Genomic DNA, 21,515 nt, shown 5'->3' with positions numbered 1-21,515 from the left:
GTTGTTTGTAGACTACAGCTCAGCATTCAACACCATAGTGCCCTCCAAGCTAGATGAGAAACTCCGGGCTCTGGGCTTAAACAGCTCGCTGTGCAGCTGGATCCTGGACTTCCTGTCAAGCAGACGCCAGGTGGTTAGAATGGGCAGCAACATCTCCTCATCACTGACCCTCAACACTGGAGCCCCACAGGGCTGTGTTCTCAGCCCACTCTTGTATTCCTTGTACACATATGACTGTGTGGCAACACATAGCTCCAATGCCATCATTAAGTTTGCTGATGACACGACGGTGGGTGGTCTGATCACTGACAATGATGAAACAGTCTACAGAGAGGAGGTGCACACTCTGACACACTGGTGTCAGGAGCACAACCTATCCCTCAACGTCAGTAAGACAAAGGAGCTTGTGGTGGACTTCAGAAGAAAAGACAGAGAACACAGTCCCATCACCATCAATGGAGCACCAGTGGAGAGAGTCAGCAGCTTCAAGTTCCTGGGTGTCCACATCACTGAGGAACTCACATGGTCCATCCACACTGAAGTCGTTGTGAAGAAGGCTCATCAGCGCCTCTTCTTCCTGAGACGGCTGAGGAAGTTTGGAATGAACCGCCACATCCTCACACGGTTCTACACCTGCACTGTAGAGAGCATCCTGACTGGCTGCATCTCCGACTGGTACGGCAATAGCACAGCCCACAAACGCAAAGCACTGCAAAGGGTGGTGCGAACTGCCAGACACATCATCGGAGGTGAGCTTCCCTCCCTCCAGGACATATATACCAGGTGGTGTGTGAAAAAAGCTCGGAGGATCATCAGAGACTCCAGCCACCCGAGCCATGGGCTGTTCTCACTGCTACCATCAGGCAGGCGGTATCGCAGCATCAGGACCCGCACCAGCCGACTCCATAATAGCTTCTTCCCCCAAGCAATCAGACTTTTGAACTCTTGATTTTCCATGATCAATATACATCAGCACTGCACTTTATTACTCTTACTCTTATATCTCACACCGGACTGTCATTCTATATATACTATATATACTTTTTTATTGAATAATGTGTATCTATATTGTGTGTATTGTATACTGTTCATTGTATGTTATTATTTGTATATTGTGTTGTAATTATGTGTATATTAGACTTTAAATTGTGTTGTGTTAATTTGATGTTATTGTAAATTGGTATATGTCTCATCACTGTCACGACTGCTATGTTGATTGGAACTGCACCCAAGAATTTCACACACCATTGCACTTGTGTATATGGCTGTGTGACAATAAAAGTGATTTGATTTGATTGATTTGATTTGATCAGCAAGATCTCACGCTCTTCGCTTTCAAATTACGTACATCACTTATAGCGTGTCACTTATGGCCAGCTAGAAGGCCTGGACTGGGACATATCCTAAAGACCACACCCACTAGAACAAATAAATAAATCTGATTGGCTGATGAATCTGACAATCTGACTTTAGATGCCTATTCACTGCAGTGTTGAGGGATTCTGTTGAAATTCTGAAGGCCTGACGGGGTGGAGCTCAGACTCACATGCTGCTTCGGTTAAGGAGCATGGCTTTAGCATGCAATTTGTGAAACAGTTGTCACACTTTGCTTGTAAGCATCGAGGAATAAATTCTGATTGGATAAATTTGTTTGTTTTTTGCTATTCGTTTGTAGATTAATTAGGAGTGGAAAGCGATTGAAAACACATAGGCAAAAAGGTCAATGAGAATGAAAGGATGAAAAAAATATGTATTTATTAGGCATGTTACGCCAGCAGAGAAGGTTTGGCCGGCCTTGAGAAATCGTCACTGGGAATAAGTAATTGAAAAGACACACTAAAAGATTAAATCTGTTTTGATCTATTCTTTAAAACTAGATTTTGTTTTCTTTTTGGAATCAAAACTTTTTTTCCCCTTTAAAATCCTCCTTAAACAGAAACATAAACATAGAAATCAGCCATAAACTGTTAGCTGGTGATGTTTAACTTTGGATCATGGGCAAGCAGAGGAAAGACACTCTCCAGCATCTAATTATGACAATAATAACGATGATAACGTGTGATCTACCTGTTGAATACAGTCTGAAGTTAATGGACAGTGCAAATTATAATTGCCTATACACAGTAACTGCAATACATGGTAGAGTTTCACTTTGCAGTGTATTTGAATCTGAGGTATATCCTGTCAGATTGAGTTCAGTGTTAACCAAGGCAATTCAGTGCATCTGTTCTGATTATATTTGCTTTATGAGAAATTTTCTTTTTCTGTAGCAGACAGAGATCTCACCCGATTTCTTTAAAAATACTGAGTTGTTCTACATTAAAAGCTCATTTTCTGTTTTCTTGGTAGGGTGCAGTGAACAAGTATCTTTTCCTTAAATATAATAACAGCTACAACAGTACTCATAATATTACTCAAACATGTTCTGTTTGCATTAAAGGCATAATTTAAAGTTTTAGAGATCATACTGAATTTATGTTGACTTTATTTACATATGTGCTCTTGTGATAATCCAAAAGTAATGAAAAGTAATCGGATTACCTTACTTTCATATTGCTGGAATTGGATTATGTTACAGATTACATTTATTGTTAATTAATCAATAATATGTAATGGATTACATTTAAAAAGTAACCCTCCCAACCCTGGTTATCATGACAGAGATATCATTTAGTTTCACATTTAATATTTCCATTAATTTAATATTTCTATATTCACAATTTTATAATTTAAATATTAATCTCATAATATTATTCATGCATTTGTAACTGCTGTGTAAATGCATTTATGCCTGCTTTGAGCAGCATTAAACAGTCTGTGTAAATACAACTAACTGCCACTACATCTGCAGTGTAAAGATGGCTTTAGAGACAAAATTCACTTTCTAGGAAATAAATCATTTTGTTCCTACAGTCAAACCAGAAAAAAAAAAAAGAAAAGAAAAAAAAACAGTGAAAGAGGACCAATAAAAGAAATATGGAAAGCATAAAGGGTGCCTAATTAAATGTAGTGAGGACTCTGGGAAGATCTATACTTTGAGGCATGACTTTCAGGGGCGCCCGTCATTTTTATGACTCAGAGGCAGCTGACAGATCCAGCCTCACTGGCTTAGCTCCACTCACAACCACTACGAGGATTAGCAGCTTTATGTAGGCAAGAAAACAAACTCCAAACATTGAGCCAGAGGAGACAGTACACCATACCCACCCTAACAAAACAACCTTATCAGTGGAAATCATGTTTGACAAGACAAGAAGCGGGGATTAGGACAAAAACTCAGAACCTGGAAGCTGCCATGCTCTTTGGGAAAAAGTCTCCAACAAGTCTGCAAGCCCAGATCAATTCCAAAAGGTTTTCTGACAAATAGCATCACAGATCAGCAACAACCCCCTTTTTCATTTCTTGTTTGGTGATTTATCTCTCAGCTTAAAAGCTTGTGGCTCTGTGATTGTTGTTTTTCTACAGTGCTCCATTTGGTTAACATTTCTGTTTTATCATACATCTAACTCTACGTTTGGGTTACTCCTACAAAAACACACAGGGAGACTGTCTCACACAATCCCAGTCCAAAAACTTTCTCGGAGCTGTAAAATATATACCCATGCAATCCCCTGACACACACCCACACATACAAATGTACACACTCCCACACAAATACACATGCACATACACAGCCCCAGTGCCTGAGAAACTGCAAGCTGGCAGTAATCCAATATCAACACAGAGAGGTCAAAGTTCACTTCAACATTTACTTCGTCCTCCTGAGACGATGGAGCTTTTCAAACTGGGTCAAGGTTTATCCCGGTTCAGGGGCAATTTTCAAGGGTCACAAGAGATTGCTGAGAATTTACCAGGAGACAGAGGTGTGCTTTCAAGAGCAAAATATTGCTCCCTGCCCAAATTTTTCCATTCCCCGCTCTTGTTTAGAAGGGCACTCTCAAACTATCCTAAGACCATAAGGAAAACTGTATGGGGATTGCTGTTCCCTTTCAATTAGTAGAATACTTTAAGATGTGCTACAGTGGGTCTATTCCGCCACAATGGCGCTGGGACTGTCCCCAGGAGAATGAAGGAACGCTCATGGATAAGATCAATAAAGCCTCTTAACATCTTTAAGATACTTGCCAGACTGAAGAACATGACAAATGATTACTAACATTTCAATACAACCGCACACTCTCTGAGGAAGTCAAAGAGATACATTCTTATTTCACCACCCATTTTGCAGAGATGCTGAGTTAAATAAACTGGATAAACACATACTGTATAGAAGCTTACAATGATAACTTGCCCACCTGAATCTTTGATTTACAGTCAGAGGATTACATCAAATCAACAGCTATTTTACATGCAGCCTAACAATCCACTAAAGGGATAGTTCACCCAAAAATGAAAATCATTAATTGCTCACACACATGCACCAAAACTTTATGACTTTCTTCCATGGCACACAAAAAGGCAGAATGCTAGGGACTGACAGACTCAGTCCCCATTCACTTCCATTGTATGGAAATAACATTAGCATCAACATTCCTCAAAACTTTTCCTCCTGTTTTCCACAGAATAAGAAAGTATGGTTCACACATGAGGCTGAGTAAATGACTAAAGAAATTACATTTTTTGGAGGTGAATTTTACCTTAAATAATCAGACTGATGGGTCAAATCAAAAGAAAAGCCTACATGTAAACACCACAGCCATAAAGAAATGATCCGACTGAGCTCAATCCAAATTAAATTAATATTCGATTCAAAGAGGTGGTACAGATTTTAAATAATCTGTTAAATAGAAGAATAACTGCCATGCAAATTTTTAAATATGATTACTTTCACTATCATTTTTTAGTTGTTGGTCTATGTACATATGCAACAGAGGGATGTTTTTGGTCGTATTGTTGCGTTTGCTGTTTTTTCAGTGTCTCGCACCATGAGTGTTTCAAGTTTGCTTTTAATTTGCCTTTAAAATGCCTCTTAAAATGTGTGCACAGAAATTGGTCTTGGAATACATGTGATGTACATGTAAACATACAGAATTGGCACATATTTTCATTGGATTACAGAGTTTTGGGTTCATATGAACATAACATTCGTAATCTGCCATTTGATTATTGCATTTTTTCCAAACCTGAAATGTTGATAATCTGTAACGTAAACTGTTGAAGTTGAATACGTACAGTATATGCCAAACACCAACATGAAAGTTCAGAAAAGAAAAAAACTAGAGAGAATTATACATGTTATAAGCTTTCTGTGTGGTATGTACATAGACACAAAGACTGATGCTCTAATGGGGAACGCAGATGAAATGGATTACACTCCACCAGATTATGTCATTCCCACATCAAGACAGACTGAGAGTGAATACAGACAGGGAATAAGTAAGCAACAAGTAGTGATTATCTCATGTTAATATACTGGCTACCACTGTAAAGTTATGAGCCATAGTTATTGCAGTATTACCATAACATTCATCTGCATGCAATCTATTGAATTAATGTCATCATATTAACATTGGCAAATTTTCAATTGGCAAAAGAGAGAGCGAGAATAAAAAAAACATGTCTCCGCTCTCAAAGTGAATGTGACATAGGTTTTCTTGTCTCCAAAAATATAAATGTGGGGATTAAAAAGACTATTTATACCAACCAGACTAATTAAGTTTTACTTATAGGCTAGCGCATATCTTAAAATAGGTTCCATTGGCAATTTGCACAGTTGGCATTCATTAGGCTTGGCCAGCAAAAAGAGGGCACTGTTATCACAAACAGCAGCTTTGTGCTCCATGAAAAAGGAGCTTTTTCTTTCACAGCCCCATGGGATTAGGCCACTGACCTTCTCATTTTCCCCATAACTACAAGGTGGGGGAAGACAGACAGTAGCCAATGTGATGCTATAAATCTCAGGAAGAGAGAGAGAACCTTTGTCCTCCGAATTATTCATCAGTGTCTGTTTTTTATTTCCATTCCTATTGATACTGTTTGTTTGGCAACAATTAATGGAGAAAAAGTCATGTCAGTTAAAGGAACACTATGGAATTCTGGGATCTCGACATCTGTGACTAAAACATAAAATTGCAAGTTACTTGCAAAGGAATTTTTTTTTTTTTTTTACATCAGTTATGCTTCAGCACTTCTCTTCTGCTTAAATCTGCACGGAATCTGATGGTTTGAAGTATACCTGAGGTATTTGGTTGCCTCTGATCACCTTATCTGTGAGGACGTGACAAGATATGCCAAAAATCACTGATAGTAAAAAGAAAGTCCTATATTTTATCCGAAAAATGACGTCTGAGCAAGTTAGTAGTATATCTGCTGCTGGAGCTTCTTATATTTGTTTATGGACATGCAAGAACGAATGTCAGATTTTGATGTAGGAAGAGACGAGGACTTAAATGCAGAGTGCGATATGGGCTTTATTAAATATCAAAAAGCAAACAAAAACCACACCCTAGGGGAAAAGTATCAGTCCAGGACAGGCAAAGAGCAGACTGGCTGGACTGGAGGTACAGGACTGGAACTGACCAACAAGACAGACACCTAACAGGGTAAACAACCACAATGAACTGGCACAAGACAGATAACATAAGGAGATTAAATAGAGGGAGAAATGTGGAGGGTAACGAGACAGGGCAGGTGAAACAGATAAAACAAAATCCAGGCAAATGAGGGGGTGGGAGCAGAATCCAGGAATGGGGCGGGGTCTGGCAGCCTGGAAGTGGGTGGCTCCAGGTTGGGGGCAGGGTCCAGTAGGTCCGGAGATGGGATGCAGTCAGGCAGCCTCAGGACAGGGACGTGGTCAGGCAGCCTCAGGACAGGTATGAGGTCAGGCTCGGCAACCACCAGGGAGAGGGAAGACTGGGTGGCAGCCACTGGCGTAGGGTCAGACTCGGCGGCCACAGGGACCAGTCTCCTGGCGGTCAGCAGCGGATGAGCCGGCCACCTCCTGGTGGTCAGCAGCGAGCTCCGCCGCCTCCTGGCGGTCAGCAGCGGGCTTCATCAGGGACTGCAGCAGCAGCAGGACTGCTCCTCCATTTACAGGTCATCGGAAGGCTGGGGACTTGGCTAGTTGAGGTTGGGGTGGTGGGATGATCAACATGGGGGGCTGCCAGTAGTAAGATCCCCAAAATAAGGGAATCCCAAGCCTTCCCATCTCCCAGGAGCTCCTTAAGGCAGGAGTTAAAAATGTCCTTAAGCTCAGCTTCATTGAAATCCAGCCCATCTGCAGCAATTAGGAATTTGCAGGCGAAATCCCTCATGTCACCCTCCATATGACAGAGGGAGTAGAAATGTTTGAGCTGGACCAACCGCTGGCTACTGGAGCTCTGGTGGGAGGGAAATGGGAAGAGGAATATGACCATATCGCTTGCTGTGTCCTCTTCACTTGCCAGTTTGTTCTGTTAGGTTTTGATGTAGGAACAAGAGAGGACTCAAATGCAGAGTGCGATATAGGCTTTATTAAACAACAAAAAGGAAACAAACACCACCCTGTAGGGGAAAAGTCACAGTCCAGGACAGGCGAAGAGCAGACTAGCTGGGCTGGAGGAACAGGACAGGAACAGGACTGGAACTGACCAACAAGACAGACACCTAATAGAATAAACAACCACAATGAACTGGCACAAGACAGAGAACACAGGGAGATTAAATAGAGGGAGAAATGAGGAGGATAACGAGACAGGGCAGGTGAAACAGATAAACTAAAAATAAAAAAGGCAAACAAGGGGGCAGGGTATCACTTAAGACTGAACTGACACAAGTGCACATTGTCAGAGCCAGGAATTGAACTTGGGTCTCTGGCGCAAGAGTCTTAATTTCTACCACTGAACCGAGTTGAACCCAATAGTCTTAAAAGAACTCAGAAGAGTTTATTAACAAAAATAGCTGTTGTTGTCCTCCCCTCTTCGGGACAGCACAGCTCCAACCCCTACATCCGAAGCATCGACCTCCATGATGAAGGGTTTACCTGGGTTAGGGAGGATGAGAATAGGTGCAGAGGTAAAATGGCTTTTGAGTTTGCTGAAGGCCAACTCTGCTTCATGTCCCCAATTAAAGCTGGTTGTGTTCCCCTTGGTGAGGGCAGATAAAGGAGCCGCCACAGTACTGAAGTTCTGGATGAACTTGCGATAAAAATTGGCGAAACCAAGGAAACGCTGTACTTCCTTTACCGACGAGGGGGAGGGCCAATCCACAACTGCTTGTACCTTTTGAGGGTCCATTTGTATCTGGCCAGGCTTGATAATGAACCCCAGGAACTGAACTTTGGTCACATGGAACTCGCATTTCTCAGGTTTAACATAAAGTTGGTTATCGAGAAGACGTATGAGAAACTTACTGACGTGTTTTACATGTTCTTGGAGGGAACTCGAGAAGATGAGGAAATCGTCCAAGTAGACAAACACAAATTGGTTGAGCATGTCTCTGAGAACATCATTAATGAGAGCTTGAAATACTGCAGGAGCATTGGTGAGACTGAAGGGCATAACCAAATATTCATAGTGCCCAGTGGGCATGTTGAAGGCGGTCTTCCATTCATCTCCTTGCCTGATGCGCACGAGATGGTAGGTATTGAGCAAGTCAAGCTTAGTGAAGATGGAGGCTTCTTGCAGAATTTCGAAAGCAGTGGTCATTAATGGCAAGGGATAGCGGTTTCGAACAGTGATCTTATTAAGGCCCCTGTAATCAATACATGGCCGGAGTCTGCCATCCTTCTTCCCAACGAAAAAGAATCCAGCTCCAGCAGGGGAAGTGGATGGTTGGATGATACCTGCCGCAAGGGATTCGTTAATGTATTTGTCCATAGCAGTTCGTTCGGGGGGAGACAAAGAGAATATACGACCTCTGGGGGGGCAGGTTCCTGGGAGCAGCTCAATGGCGCAATCATAGGGGCGATGAGGAGGTAAGGAGGTGGCCTTCCTTTTGCTGAACACTGCCTTGAGGTGGTGGTACTGAGCAGGGACTTGAGACAGATCTAGGGTTTCTTAGGACTCGAGAACAAGATCAGGGGAATTCTGGGCCAAGCATGTAGTCTGACAGGTGGGACCCCAACTGAGAACAGCGCCAGTGGACCAGTCAAAGTGTGGGTTATGCTGGAGGAGCCAGTGGTGACCGAGGATAATAGGAAACTCTGGAGTCTGTATAAGGTGAAAGCACATTCTCTCCTGGTGCTGGTAAGTGACGAAAACAAGGAGAGAGGTGAGGTGGGTTATTTTCCCTGGAGCTAATGGTTTCCATCCAAGGCTGTCACAGTTAGGGGGGCAGGAAGGGAATTAATAGGAATCTGGAAACTCTTGGCAAGGGAAATATCCATGAAATTCCCGGCAGCACCAGAATCAATCAATGCCCGGAGTTGGTGTTTTTGATCTCCCCAAATGAGTGTGATGGGAAGGAACAATCCAGAGTTGGAAGGTGAAGCTGTGCGTGTAACTCCCGTTACAGTCCTTCCTTGCCTGTACGGGACTGGGCGTTTCCCGAAAGCTCGGGGCAAGCAGAGCGAAAATGACCATACACTCCACAATATAGACAACAGCGCTCTCTCATGCGACGGTCTCGTTCTGATGGGGAAAGCCTAGTCCTTCCCAATTGCATGGGTTCCGAGGACTGGCAGACAATGTGGAAACAGATGGCCGGTTCAGGCTTCTCTCCCTCAGGCGATTATCCAGCCGGATTGCTTGATCCATGAGGGTCTCGAGATCACGAGCAGGTTCTCTGGTAGCAATATCATCCTTGATTGCCTCAGACAGACCATTCAGGAAGCACACCATGAGGGCCTCGTCGTTCCAGCCGTTCCCTGCTGCAACTGTCCGAAACTGTATGGCATATTCAGCCACGCTGCCATTACCTTGTTGGAGGATGAGAAGTCTCTTAGAGGCTTGCCGGCCACTGAGGGGGTGGTCAAAGACTCGCTTGAACTCCTTTTCAAACACAGAATAACTGGAACAGAAGGGTGCCTGTGCCTTCCAGACCACTGTTGCCCAAGAAAGAGCCTTGCCAGAAAGGAGGGTAATAAAATATGCAATCTTGGCCTGATCTGAGGGGAAGGAAGATGGTTGTAATTCAAATGTGAGAGAGCATTGAGTCAGGAACCCATCACATGCACTGGGATCACCTGAGAAATGTTGTGGTGGAGGTAGGCGAGGTTCAATCAGGGGAGAGAGTACTCAAGAATCCGGAAGAGCTACCGAGGCAGCAGGAGAAGCAGTAGCTGAAGTAGAGAGCAGCCAGTCCAGGATCTGACAAACAGAAATCATGAGATCTGACAGCACTTGTGAGTGTTTAGCCATCACAGTCTCCTGCTGGACTAGTGCTGACTCATGGCATTGGATTGTGGACTGCTGCTGAGCAATTGTGGCCAGGAGTTCTTGAGTGTTAGGCATCTCTGGGTTCATAGTGTGACTTGGTTATTCTGTCAGAGCCAGGAATTGAACTTGGGTCTCTGGCAAAAGAGTCTTAATTTCTACCACTGAGCCACAGAAGGGAGTTGAACCCAATAGTCAGACGCACTCTTAAAAGAACTCAGAAGAGTTTATTAACAAAAATAGCAAAAGAGTACAAAAAGCAATTTCTTACTAACAATCACAAAAAACAGAAAAATCTTTAGTCCAAAAAAGGATCTGAAAGGAGGAAAAATAATCTCCAAAAAACTCAGGAAAAAGATATCAAAAAACAGCAAAAAATAAACACGGGGAAAGAACAAACCAAAAGGCTTACAAAGTTTAGTACTTGGAATTAGAGCAAACTTACGGCAGTAACTGGCTAGGAACATCAATAACCAAGCAAAGAAACAAAGGAAGTGAACAACTTAAATACACAGTCCACAAGGAGGCACAGGTGAAAACAATAACACATGATAAAATGGCGGGAAACTGAAAAGAAATACAATGAGGGCCTCTAGTGGCCAAAATAAAACATTAAAGCAGAAAACTCTGACACACATGACAATGAGAAAACACAACAAAGCCAAGTGCACTCACACAACACTAGTGTCAGAATCCAGCCACACAACTATAAACAAGACCACCCGAAATGGCAGGATCATAACACTAGATACACAAGACATGCACAAACACAGAAAAACAGGTGACAGGATCCCGACACAACAAAATCTCAACTAGAGAGTCGGAATCCTGACAACTAATGAGGGAGGACTGAAATTTCAGTCTGAATGTAAATAAATATTGTAGGCTTACGGTAAGAATGTTATTTTTTAATGTACTTATTGTAGAATGTTTGTGTACTTATTATTTACGTATGTATATTGTTCATTTTTAACAAGAAATCCTCCATAGTTTACCTTTAAGTAAACTGAATTGGATTGAAATTGAGAGAGAGAGCTTGAGGGTCTCATACTTCATATGAATGGTCTTCATGAAGTACACCCCCCCCCCCTCAACAAAACAAATTGAGATATAAAATTAAAAAAAACACTGCAAAATGATGAGTTCATTTCTGATTCTTAAATGCCAATGTTAGAAAGCTGCCACTTCAAATCTAATGAAATGTAGATGTAGAATAAACTATGACTTTGGCTCAGTTTATATCCGTCCTTTATAAACTTAAGGGTGTTCATTCCAGTAGAAATAAATATATTTTGTTCCATGTAACCATTTTCACATGGCCCTTTACCACCAAGTTTGTTTATCAAAAACTGCAAACAGGTTTTCCCTCTTGGAAAGAGCACTGTAGCCGTGATGAAGTATTCCGTTCTCTGTCAAAGAGCCTCTGTACCTTTCTCTCTTGATCTCTACCCTACATACACATCTATCCACTAACATGTGTAGGGGAAAAAATGGAAAATAGAAATAAGGTCCAAATGTGCTCCATCAGCCTCTCACGTTATTAGTGATGGTCCCTACTGTGTTCTCAATCTTTTAAAAAACAGTAATGAACAGAGGAAACTCTCACTTAAAATCTTTTCCAGGAAAGAGACACTGCATTAGTTCAGTGTGCATGAAACCTCTGCCACCAGGTTACCGGTCGGTAATCCCTCAGTGTCCATTATGCAGAGCCTAAAGAGCGTTTGAAGGCAACAATCTACATTACACTGACATATTTTGACTTACAAGCAGGGAGGCAAATGTGCAGTCCTCAAAAACTCAGATGTTTATGTTTTTTTAGGCTATGTGTGTTAGAGATATTAAACACATTGCCAGAGGACAAGATCAATCACATTCCCATAGATATCAGGTTGTTTTAGGTTTGATTTCTGATGTAACTCTGGGAATGTATTAAGGTGTGGTTGACAAGACTGATGGACAAAGGAGGACTGGGAAAAGGGTAGGACTGACAAAGGAGGACCCGTGGATAATGCAGATTATGAGATCATAGAACAGAGTGTTACACTTGTGCCATTGCACCAGGGTAGTGTCTTGCATTTTATCTGAGGATATCAGGCAGAACACAGTAGGAACGTACGAGACTAATCGGCTGCCTCCAAATTTCCATACTATCAGAGTACGTACTAAATTTTATGAAGAATTGAGTTATTGAACATTAATAAAGTACATTCTTTAGGTATGCCAGTATGTAGCACATTAGCTTGACATATTACATCCTGGAATGTGAGCATTGCCCTTTAACACATATGTTTTTGGACCTACAGTATGATACTTTATAGTTTTATTCAAGTGTTGTTAAACAAATAAGATTTAACTATGAGGAACAATGGTTTTTTTGGTACCTATAGTACTTACACTTGTAAAGAGCCACTCAACTTACGGTTCTCTGCTTTTTTTATTATTATTATTATTTTTATTTGTTTTATTTAACATTTTGATTCTGATGGCTCCTCAATTCCTGTGGCCTTAGTGGGATAGTAAAGTGTCGTCTGGTTGCACACATTAGAATCTCTGTAGCTGCAGTAGGTCATCCGGGTATTGTTCTCCTATTTCGCTTGTTTCATAAATTCTGCGTATTTAGATATCCTACTCGACATAATGCTTTTTGTACATCTATGTACAAATTAAAAGATACTCAAGAGATACTCAAGGCACTATTTGGAGTTTCTTCAGCTGCCACAAGGTTGGAACCCTGTGCAAATCCTCCAGACACCCTTTCAGTTTTCAGAGAAACTTCCTCTTAGTTTCTGCAAGAACTCAAAGGACTGTCAATGGTTCCTTCCGAAACCCCATCATAAGGGAAAGGCTTAGAGGCTCTTGAAATATATCTTAATTTTTTTTAAATAAGATATTTTAGTCTCCTTTAAAGGGTGTCTGGAGGATCTACAGAGGGTTCCTCCAATGTGGCATGAGATGTCTTGGAGTGTTATTTTGCAGTGATATAGTAGGGAAGCACGCATATTCAGACACGGGACAGTTTCATTTTCAGCCTGGTCTCATGAACATTACATGACTGTAGCAAAAGTTTTGCAAAACAAAATTCCGTGCCTAATAACACATTTGGCTGCAGTTTCCCAGTTAAATGTCCAGCAGGGGGGGCGACAAAAGAAGATGAAATGGTGTAAAAATCAGAGAAGGTTTTTAAGGTGAATATTAGATGGAGGTTTTAATGAGTAAAACGTACCTCCCTAACCTAAAACTTAAACCTAAACCTAAGCAATAGTGATCTAAAAGAGACACAAAACAGACATCCCTACCCTTAACCAACACCAGAACCTAACCGATAGCGTTGTTGGGTCTCATGTATTCAGATAGAAGACAAAGGCAGGCCTAACACAGTTGTAAAAACATAACTCAAGCCCCCACCTTCTAAGTCATAAATTATACTGATAAAAATCGTGCCAAAATCAAACAAAGGGAGTCCAAAACAGACTACAGATCCATGAAGCCTTGCTCACTAAAGGATTGAGCTCTCAGCTCCTATTGGATGAGGCACACAACAGAACGTCCTTCAAACATGACATCATCAGGAGTTGAAATAATTCTGAAATGCATCCAGAATTTACTTCCAGCGACTTCGTTCACCGAATAAAGACGTAGCTTTTGCTGCTTTCCGGTGCAACCTCGTGGCACAAGGAAGTAATGTCCGAACTTGAAACTGTAGCCATACAATCTCCATCTCGCTGGATGAGTTGAGATTACTCTGTGTTCAACCGAACACTCTAACGGATCCGAACGAGAATCAACAGCCGTACCGCCCCCTGAGAAATTCGCATCTTCATCCGTTGGCCTACAGATCAAGTCGACATTTCTGAGTTCTCCTCCAGCCCGCCGAGAATCAACAGCCGTACCGCCCGCCGACAGAGCGAGGAAACGGCCTCCCATCATCACCCGAGCCTCAAGGAACCGGGTCAAAGTTAAAGGACGGAGGAAAACACATTCTACCTGTGTCCTCATGCGATTCAAGTAAGAGGTTACGTCTGGGCAGAGATAGAATATTATAGTGTGTTATTCTTGTGTTTCAAGGTTTTTGCTTGTACAGTTTACGGACCACCATGTCCGCTCTTTATTAATACTCAGGGTATTAATTATCACAAATTTGTTTTGCTGTATTGTGGTCCAACCAAATTGGATTGTTGTGCATTTTCACCATCGCGGGTGAGACAGAAACTGAGTTCATCCATTAGAGTCAAATAACGCAGGACTTTTACGAGCCCCGCTAGTAAAACCGCGTCTCTGAGTGATGAACACAGCTGCTTTCTCTCCAGCTATTGCGAAATCAGCTTTCGGGCTGTCACTTAATAATCTCTCTCTCTCTCTCTCTCTCTCTCTCTCTCACTAACCACACTGACACACACAAACACACTGTCATACACACACCTTATGTATTATAGGATTATTTTTATTTCCATATCTAATCATGTCACCGTTTAGTTTGTAGTTGTAAGTCGGAAGTTTATTGACTGCATTGTATTAATTATTAATTGATATTACTGCATAAATAAACTTTGTTTATATTACAAAGAGAAGTGTTTTGGTTTGTTTTGCATACGCCTGTGTTATACTGACGGGATGTCAGTGCTCGGATTCAAACCTTCATTCATTGTTTTTTTTCCCGAAAATCGATATTCTTTCCTAAGAAAACAATCTAATATTGAGACTGTTTTAATATTTGGTTACTAGTCCCTGATTTCAGGGTGGTGCCCCGTCAATGTTAATCCTTATTAATATTCTATTGATTTTTGATAATTGATAATTATCTTTGATGATTGTTGAATTTGAATGATCAATAAGCTAGTGTTAATTTTAATTAATGTTTCATCGATGTTAACAATTAACGATTATCTTTGATAATTGTTGATTTTAAAGGAATAAAAAAAGCTAACATTGATTCTCATCAATGTACTATTGATTTTAATAATTAATAATTATCTTTGATAATTATTAATTATTGCTAATAACCAAACTTGCTCCTAAATGTAGCACACTACATTTACTGGAGTCCCATATGAGGTTTTAATGAGTTAGATTCAATTAATTAATTTAAATATTAATTAATAACTACAGAAATAATTATTAATTATTTCTGATAGTAACACTGATCTAAACAACCGGTAAAGCCCTACAGTGTCCAAAAACAAAATGAGAAATGAAAAGCACATATTCTGAAGCAAACTTGTCATTTGTGTCGCTTTTATGACACTGTTGTCTCACATGTCAGCTTGAGTGCTTGACTGGTCTCGAACCACGTACTTCCGAGTCCAAAGTCTAACACTCTATAAGGTGAGCTACCACGGAAGCGAATCACACTGCTAGGTTAGTCTGTAATACAAACATAAAATTTATCGTTTTTACAAATGATGTGTTATAGTAAAAGTATTTCAATATCATAACATAGCAGTGTGAGTAGTAGTGCAAAAAATAAGTGTTTATAAAGTCATAATCAGCCCTTGTAGTCGTGATTTGTGTGAAAGTGAATAAAATGCACAATTGTTGTAGCGCCTCTAGTGTTAATTTCATCAGCAAACTGCAAGGAAACATATAGGCTAATTCGGACATGAAAGACCTTTGCAAAAATGTATTTATAGTAACATTCATTATATGAGACTTGGTTGTTAATTTCACATCTAATCTGATTTGCATTCTATCATATGCAGTTATTACCTGTCAGGTGATCAAGTGTCTTTGTGTATGGCTAACATAATTGGAATCCAGTCATTTTCACAAGAACTGGATGTCCAGGGGGCCGGAGTAGCTCAGCGAGTATTGACGACGACTAACACCCCTGGAGTCATGAGTTCGAATCCAGGGTGTGCTGAGTGACTCAAGCCAGGTCTCCTAAGCAACCAAATCGGCCCGGTTGCTAGGGAGGGAAGAGTCACATGGGGTAACCTCCTCATGGTCGTGATTAGTGGTTCTTGCTCTCAGTGAGGCACGTGGTAAGTTGAGTGTGGATCGCGGAGAGTAACGTGAGTCTCCACATGCGGAGTCTCCCCAGTGTCATGCACAATGAGCCACATGATAAGATGCGCGGATTGGCGGTCTCAGAAGCGGAAGCAACTGAGACTTGTCCTCCGCCACCCGGATTGAGGTGAGTAACCGTGCCACCAAGAGGACCTACTAAGTAGTGGGAATTGGGCATTCCAAATTGAGAGAAAAGGGAATAAATAAAAAAAAAAAAAGAACTGGATGTCCAGGAGCCCAAGGGCATGTGTGTGATGTTTGTGATTGTGCTCCTACCCTGGTGGTGAGAGCAGCCTGCCTGCTGATCAGCTGGTCTCTGTCTGTGTACATCTGAGAAGGCAGATCTCTCAGCAGCCGGTTCTCCTCCAACTCACCGCTCTCGGCTGATACATCACCAAAGGAAAGGAATGGCAGGAAATAACAGAATATACATGTGTTCTAATTATACCCAGATACTCCAGCAGACCCATCCCCAATGAGCTCATGCACAGTATAGAGTACCTGTGGGCGTTTCCACCAGGTTTCTAGTGATGATCTCCCGGATGCGGGCAGGAACTGGTGTGCTGTTGGACTCCTCATTCTCACGCACAGTGCCAGTCGTTTCCTCTGTACTGCTATCTGGGTTAAGCAGTGACTCCCCAAGCTTCTACAGTATCATTAGTGTAAGAAGAGAGGCACACTAACAGTCAAATAATATACACTGTAAAAACTGAAAGATAATTGAGGCACCATTTGGGGTTCAAATGGTCCCTCAGCAGCCACATCAGCAGAACCCTCTGGAGATCCTCCAAGCACCCTTTCAGCTCTCTGGAGAAATCTGAAGACTGTCAAAGGTTCCTTCAGTGACTCCATCATAAGGGAAAGTTTTTTAAAGGGGTCATGACATGAGGAATCTGATTTTCCTTGATCTTTTGACATGTAAGGGGTCATTGTACTATAAAAATATACTGTAAGGTTCAGAACTCAAAACTTCCTCCTTACTGCAAAAAAGGATTTGTTGAAACCAAGCAGCCAAAATGACTCGTTCTCTGCTTCCTCTACATTGTGCTGTTACACTTTAGTAGACATTTGGATCTGACTGCCTCCACAATAACACATCAACACCTACTTTACCTTATCACTTCAGTAGCCCACCTCAGTAACAGTGAGATGGCAAGGAGAAAGCGAGTCAGTCAAGAGCAGAGAGCCAACCATAATAGTAGGTGTTTACTGTCAAGTCTTAAAGGAGAAGCAGCACCAAAACCGAGCATTCTGACAGAGGGTCAAAATGAGGATGGAAAAACATAATGTTTTACAAATATGAGACTTCTTGTATGGACATAACTCTTTACTAATATCATAACTGAGCAACAAGGAACATCCATAAATAATAATAATAATAATAATAATAATAATAATAAAAGACATATCATGACCCCTTTACATACACAAATAGGAAAACTGAGGATAATTTAAAGGGTATCTGCCTGGAGAATAGCCAAAGTGTTCCACCAGTGTGGCAGCTGAGGAACCCTAAACAGTGCCTCAATTAGCTTATAACTTTTTCGCTCTATTAATTTTTGCTCACTCACCTTCAGCTGAAATATTCTAAACACTGCTTTGATACTTGATAAAAAAAATCTTTAGAAATGATTAATAATTTAGAATACATTATTTATTGCCAACTATTTCGTCACGTCTGTCTCTGTTTCAGTTTCGCAGGATGTCACATCAGCACAAGGAAATTAGTTTCGGAGTACATCACCTCTTCAAGTTTCAAAGATGAACCTGAAACTGACCCCCTGATCGACCTTAATTTGTTGAAACATTACAAGGCTCGTTAATATTAAATCAAGGGCTCTCTTCTTTCAGTCACACATGCTGTTTTGAATGGGTAACTGTGCAATAGCCTAATTAAGTTACAGCTTGTGAAGATCAGCTTTCCAGATGAAAAACACGCACCTGAATCACAGCCTCCAGTCCCTGCTCCCCTTCACAACTCATCTGGAAACTGGTATCGATCCAAAGCACGCTAGTAACCGAACAGCGACGTTTTTTTCCAAATGTCTTCAATTCATAAGAAGACTTAAAGCCTTAAACTGGATCTAACCTGTTTCTATGTAAATTGTTGACTATGTTTTGCTCGATATAAATAAATGGTTTCCGTTGCACAGTGCATTGCATTAAATACCTATATCTTAAGAACGTGCACAAGCAAATTAAACACAAAATAGTTCTGACTACTAGTTTGAAGTCACCAGTGTAAAAGTTGAAATCACAGCACTTGCTCTAGGCGGGTGCCAGCGGTTGCCACGGAAACCGGACGCTCTCGTGCGTTGTTATGGGAATTAAAAAGCAAGCTGTCTGGTTTCCATAGTTAAAAGGACGCTGTCAGTCACATCTGAGCAAGTATAAGCAAGTGTTTGTTAAAACTACATTAAGGTTATGTTAATAATAACTAACAAGTGTTTGAGTTTTTAACATAGTTAAGCATTTCTCTGAAAAAAGTAATAAATATTTGAGTTGCCAAGATTAGAATGAGCATGAAGATTATAGAATATTGAATTATGACGTCTGGCTGTCTGGACTCTTTAGGAGGGAAATTTACATTTTAGTAGCATGACACTTTGTTGGTGCAGGAGAACTCCATCATACATTTCATCATCCTACATTCATCATACAGTGAAGCATCAAACTAAAGGCCATTTAATTTTTAGTTTTATTGGCCAACTGAAGACAAACAAACAGGGCTTATCTTCACCCAGTGACATAAACACTGCATTAGATAAAGAGAGAGAGAAAAAAAAAACACTTATCCCATATCAAATGCAAATGCAAATGCAAAACAAACAAACAAACAAACAAACAAACAAAAAAAGCATAAACAATCTAAATATACAAATTTTAAAACACACATAAACCAAATAATTAACTATCTAAGATTATTTGCAGTGACATCACAATATTATTGCTATAAACTTTGATTCTGGTCATTTTTGTATTTTTTGGTAAATGATCAACACCAGTGTATGTGGAGACAACATGATTCACATCAAAGCCGAAGCAGGAATTATTTTTACGGTACAGAAGACCCTAAGTCTCATCAGGGAATCATTCAGTCCATTGTGAGGTGTCCAGGAAGATGGAACACTGTAGGTCCAGAGCCTGGGAAGGAAGCATTCCACCTTCCAAGTGTTGTATGCCTCCACCTCCACACCATAATCCCACTCCATGCCCTGCCAGTGCCCCCCTGTCACATACAGTTCCCCACCTAGAACTACTAAACCCCCATTCTCATGAAGTGTGTAGGAACTGAATCTGAAAGATAGATTGGTGTTATTAATCTAAAAATGACATAGTTAAGATAAATTAATTGTTCTTTGTCAAGAACTGGCTGCAAGAACTGGCTTCAAGCTTTTCTATGTAAATAAATTATGAATATCATCCAAAACTCACCTTTTCCCATATATTGCCCTCTGGGTCATACAGATAGACCTTTTTGGTGTTATCTGCTACGAGGTAAATGACTCCATCCATACAGACAGAGCGGGGAGAAGAGAGATAGTATTTAGGAATAAAAGGGGAACAGATGATGCTCCAGCTATCTGTTAATGAAGAGAAAACTCAAAAATAAGTATACTCAGACTATAGGACGTTAGGGTTACAACTGTAACCCTGGTTCCCTAAAAGGAGGAAATGAGACGCAGTGTCAGTTTAGCTGATACTATGAGATAACTCTGCCCAGGAGTGGCGATCTCTGAAGAGTCACTGCAATTTCATTGGAAGATTATGCTTTATGCTCCGTTCCCTGCGCATGCATCATCGCACATATATAGTGGAGAACAGCTCTTATCTGATAAGAATATTCAACTGAAGGGAATAGAGTGATACTAAGACCTTTAAAGTGATAAATCAGTAGTGCATCCAGCGTACGCATTGTCTTGTTCCCTCTTTTCAGGGAACCAGGGTTACAGTCTTAACCGTAACATTCCCTTTCAAGCCGGTCACTTTGACACTGTGTCAGTTGAGCTGACGCTATGGGAAATGTATGCCGTCAAGTCGTGCTAAAAGCACCAAAAGATTCTCCCCTTCCTATCGTGAATAGGAAGGGGGAAGGTAGAAAGTTACCATAAAAGTGTATATGTGGCGGTGACACTAGCCAACTTGGGTAGCACAACAGCGCAATTATGACAATTCACCCAGGTGAACATGACGGCACAAGACCATTGTTTAATGTAATGCCATTAGCCAGTGGGGTAGTAAAGCATTACACAAATAAATTGTAAATAAATTAGAAAGAGATGATCAGCTAGCCGTGTTTGAATCATACGATCAATGTTCACACACTAACAGGGCAGAGCAATTGCAACTTTTGCACCTTGTCCGATACGAATGGATAAGGGGAGAAAGCCTGCAGGGTAACTAACCTGAGCCCTAAGGGGAGTGACCAACACTTTGGGCACATAATCTTCCTTAGACTTAAGAAACAGCTTTTGACAAGTCCGGTCTAAACTCTAAGCAAGAGTTTTTAACTGACAAGGCCTGAAGATCCATGAAGCACTTAACTGAAGCCAAAGCGAGAAGCAGCGCAGTCTTTAAAGAGAGTATGCGTAAGCTTACTGTGGCAAGTGGCTTGAACTGAGGACCTATAAGTGCATTCAGCACCAGTGCAAAATCCCAGACTGGAACAGTAAAGGGGCGAGGGGGCCTCAGCCGTCTTGCTCCTTGCAAAAATTTCATGACCAAGGGACGTTTGCCCAAAGGCCTAGGGGGTCATGTTCAGTTGCTATAGCGGCGACATAAACCTTGAGTGAGGATGGTGTGATTCCATTTCAAACACTGTTGTAAAAAGAGAAATATTGGCTGCACAGATTATTGAACTGGGTCTTCGATATGAGTGGAACACCAATAAGCAAAAACTTGCCTTTTTAAAGCATATAACCGCCATGTAAAGGGGGCTCTGGCAGGAAGTATGGTGTTGAGCACTGGTTGCGACAACCCCTTTGTGACAGACGAGCCCTGTTCAGGGGTCACACATGAAGCTTTCAAAATTCTGGGTTTGGATGCCAGATTGTGCCTCTTACCTGTGAGAGTAGATCCCTTCTCAGTGGAATCCTCCACTTGGGGGGCTTCCAAAAGTTCCATCTGCTCTGGAAACCAAGGGCCGTGGAGTCACTCCAGCGCAAACCATTAGTATGGTTTCCCTTTATTCCTTGATTTTGCTCAACACTTGGTGAGGCA

General features: G+C 41.3%; 1 protein-coding gene across 1 annotated transcript in view; it reads right to left on the bottom strand.

Moving 5' to 3' along the window:
* The window catches only part of LOC127448750 (rootletin-like), a 104,679-nt gene extending 86,352 nt beyond the window's left edge, over positions 1-18,327 (bottom strand). Inside the window, exons 1-3 of the mRNA XM_051711563.1 lie at positions 18,237-18,327; positions 16,797-16,941; positions 16,572-16,678 (exon numbers count right to left, since the gene is read on the bottom strand). Of these exons, the coding sequence (XP_051567523.1) occupies positions 16,572-16,678; positions 16,797-16,941; positions 18,237-18,278 (294 nt within the window). The 5' untranslated portion in view covers positions 18,279-18,327. The remainder of the gene's footprint in view (positions 1-16,571; positions 16,679-16,796; positions 16,942-18,236) is intronic.
* Positions 18,328-21,515: the final 3,188 nt, after the last annotated feature.

This window comes from Myxocyprinus asiaticus, chromosome 12 (assembly GCF_019703515.2).
Source record: "Myxocyprinus asiaticus isolate MX2 ecotype Aquarium Trade chromosome 12, UBuf_Myxa_2, whole genome shotgun sequence".
Lineage (NCBI taxonomy): Eukaryota > Metazoa > Chordata > Actinopteri > Cypriniformes > Catostomidae > Myxocyprinus > Myxocyprinus asiaticus.
This window is presented reverse-complemented; position numbering and strand designations above follow the sequence as displayed.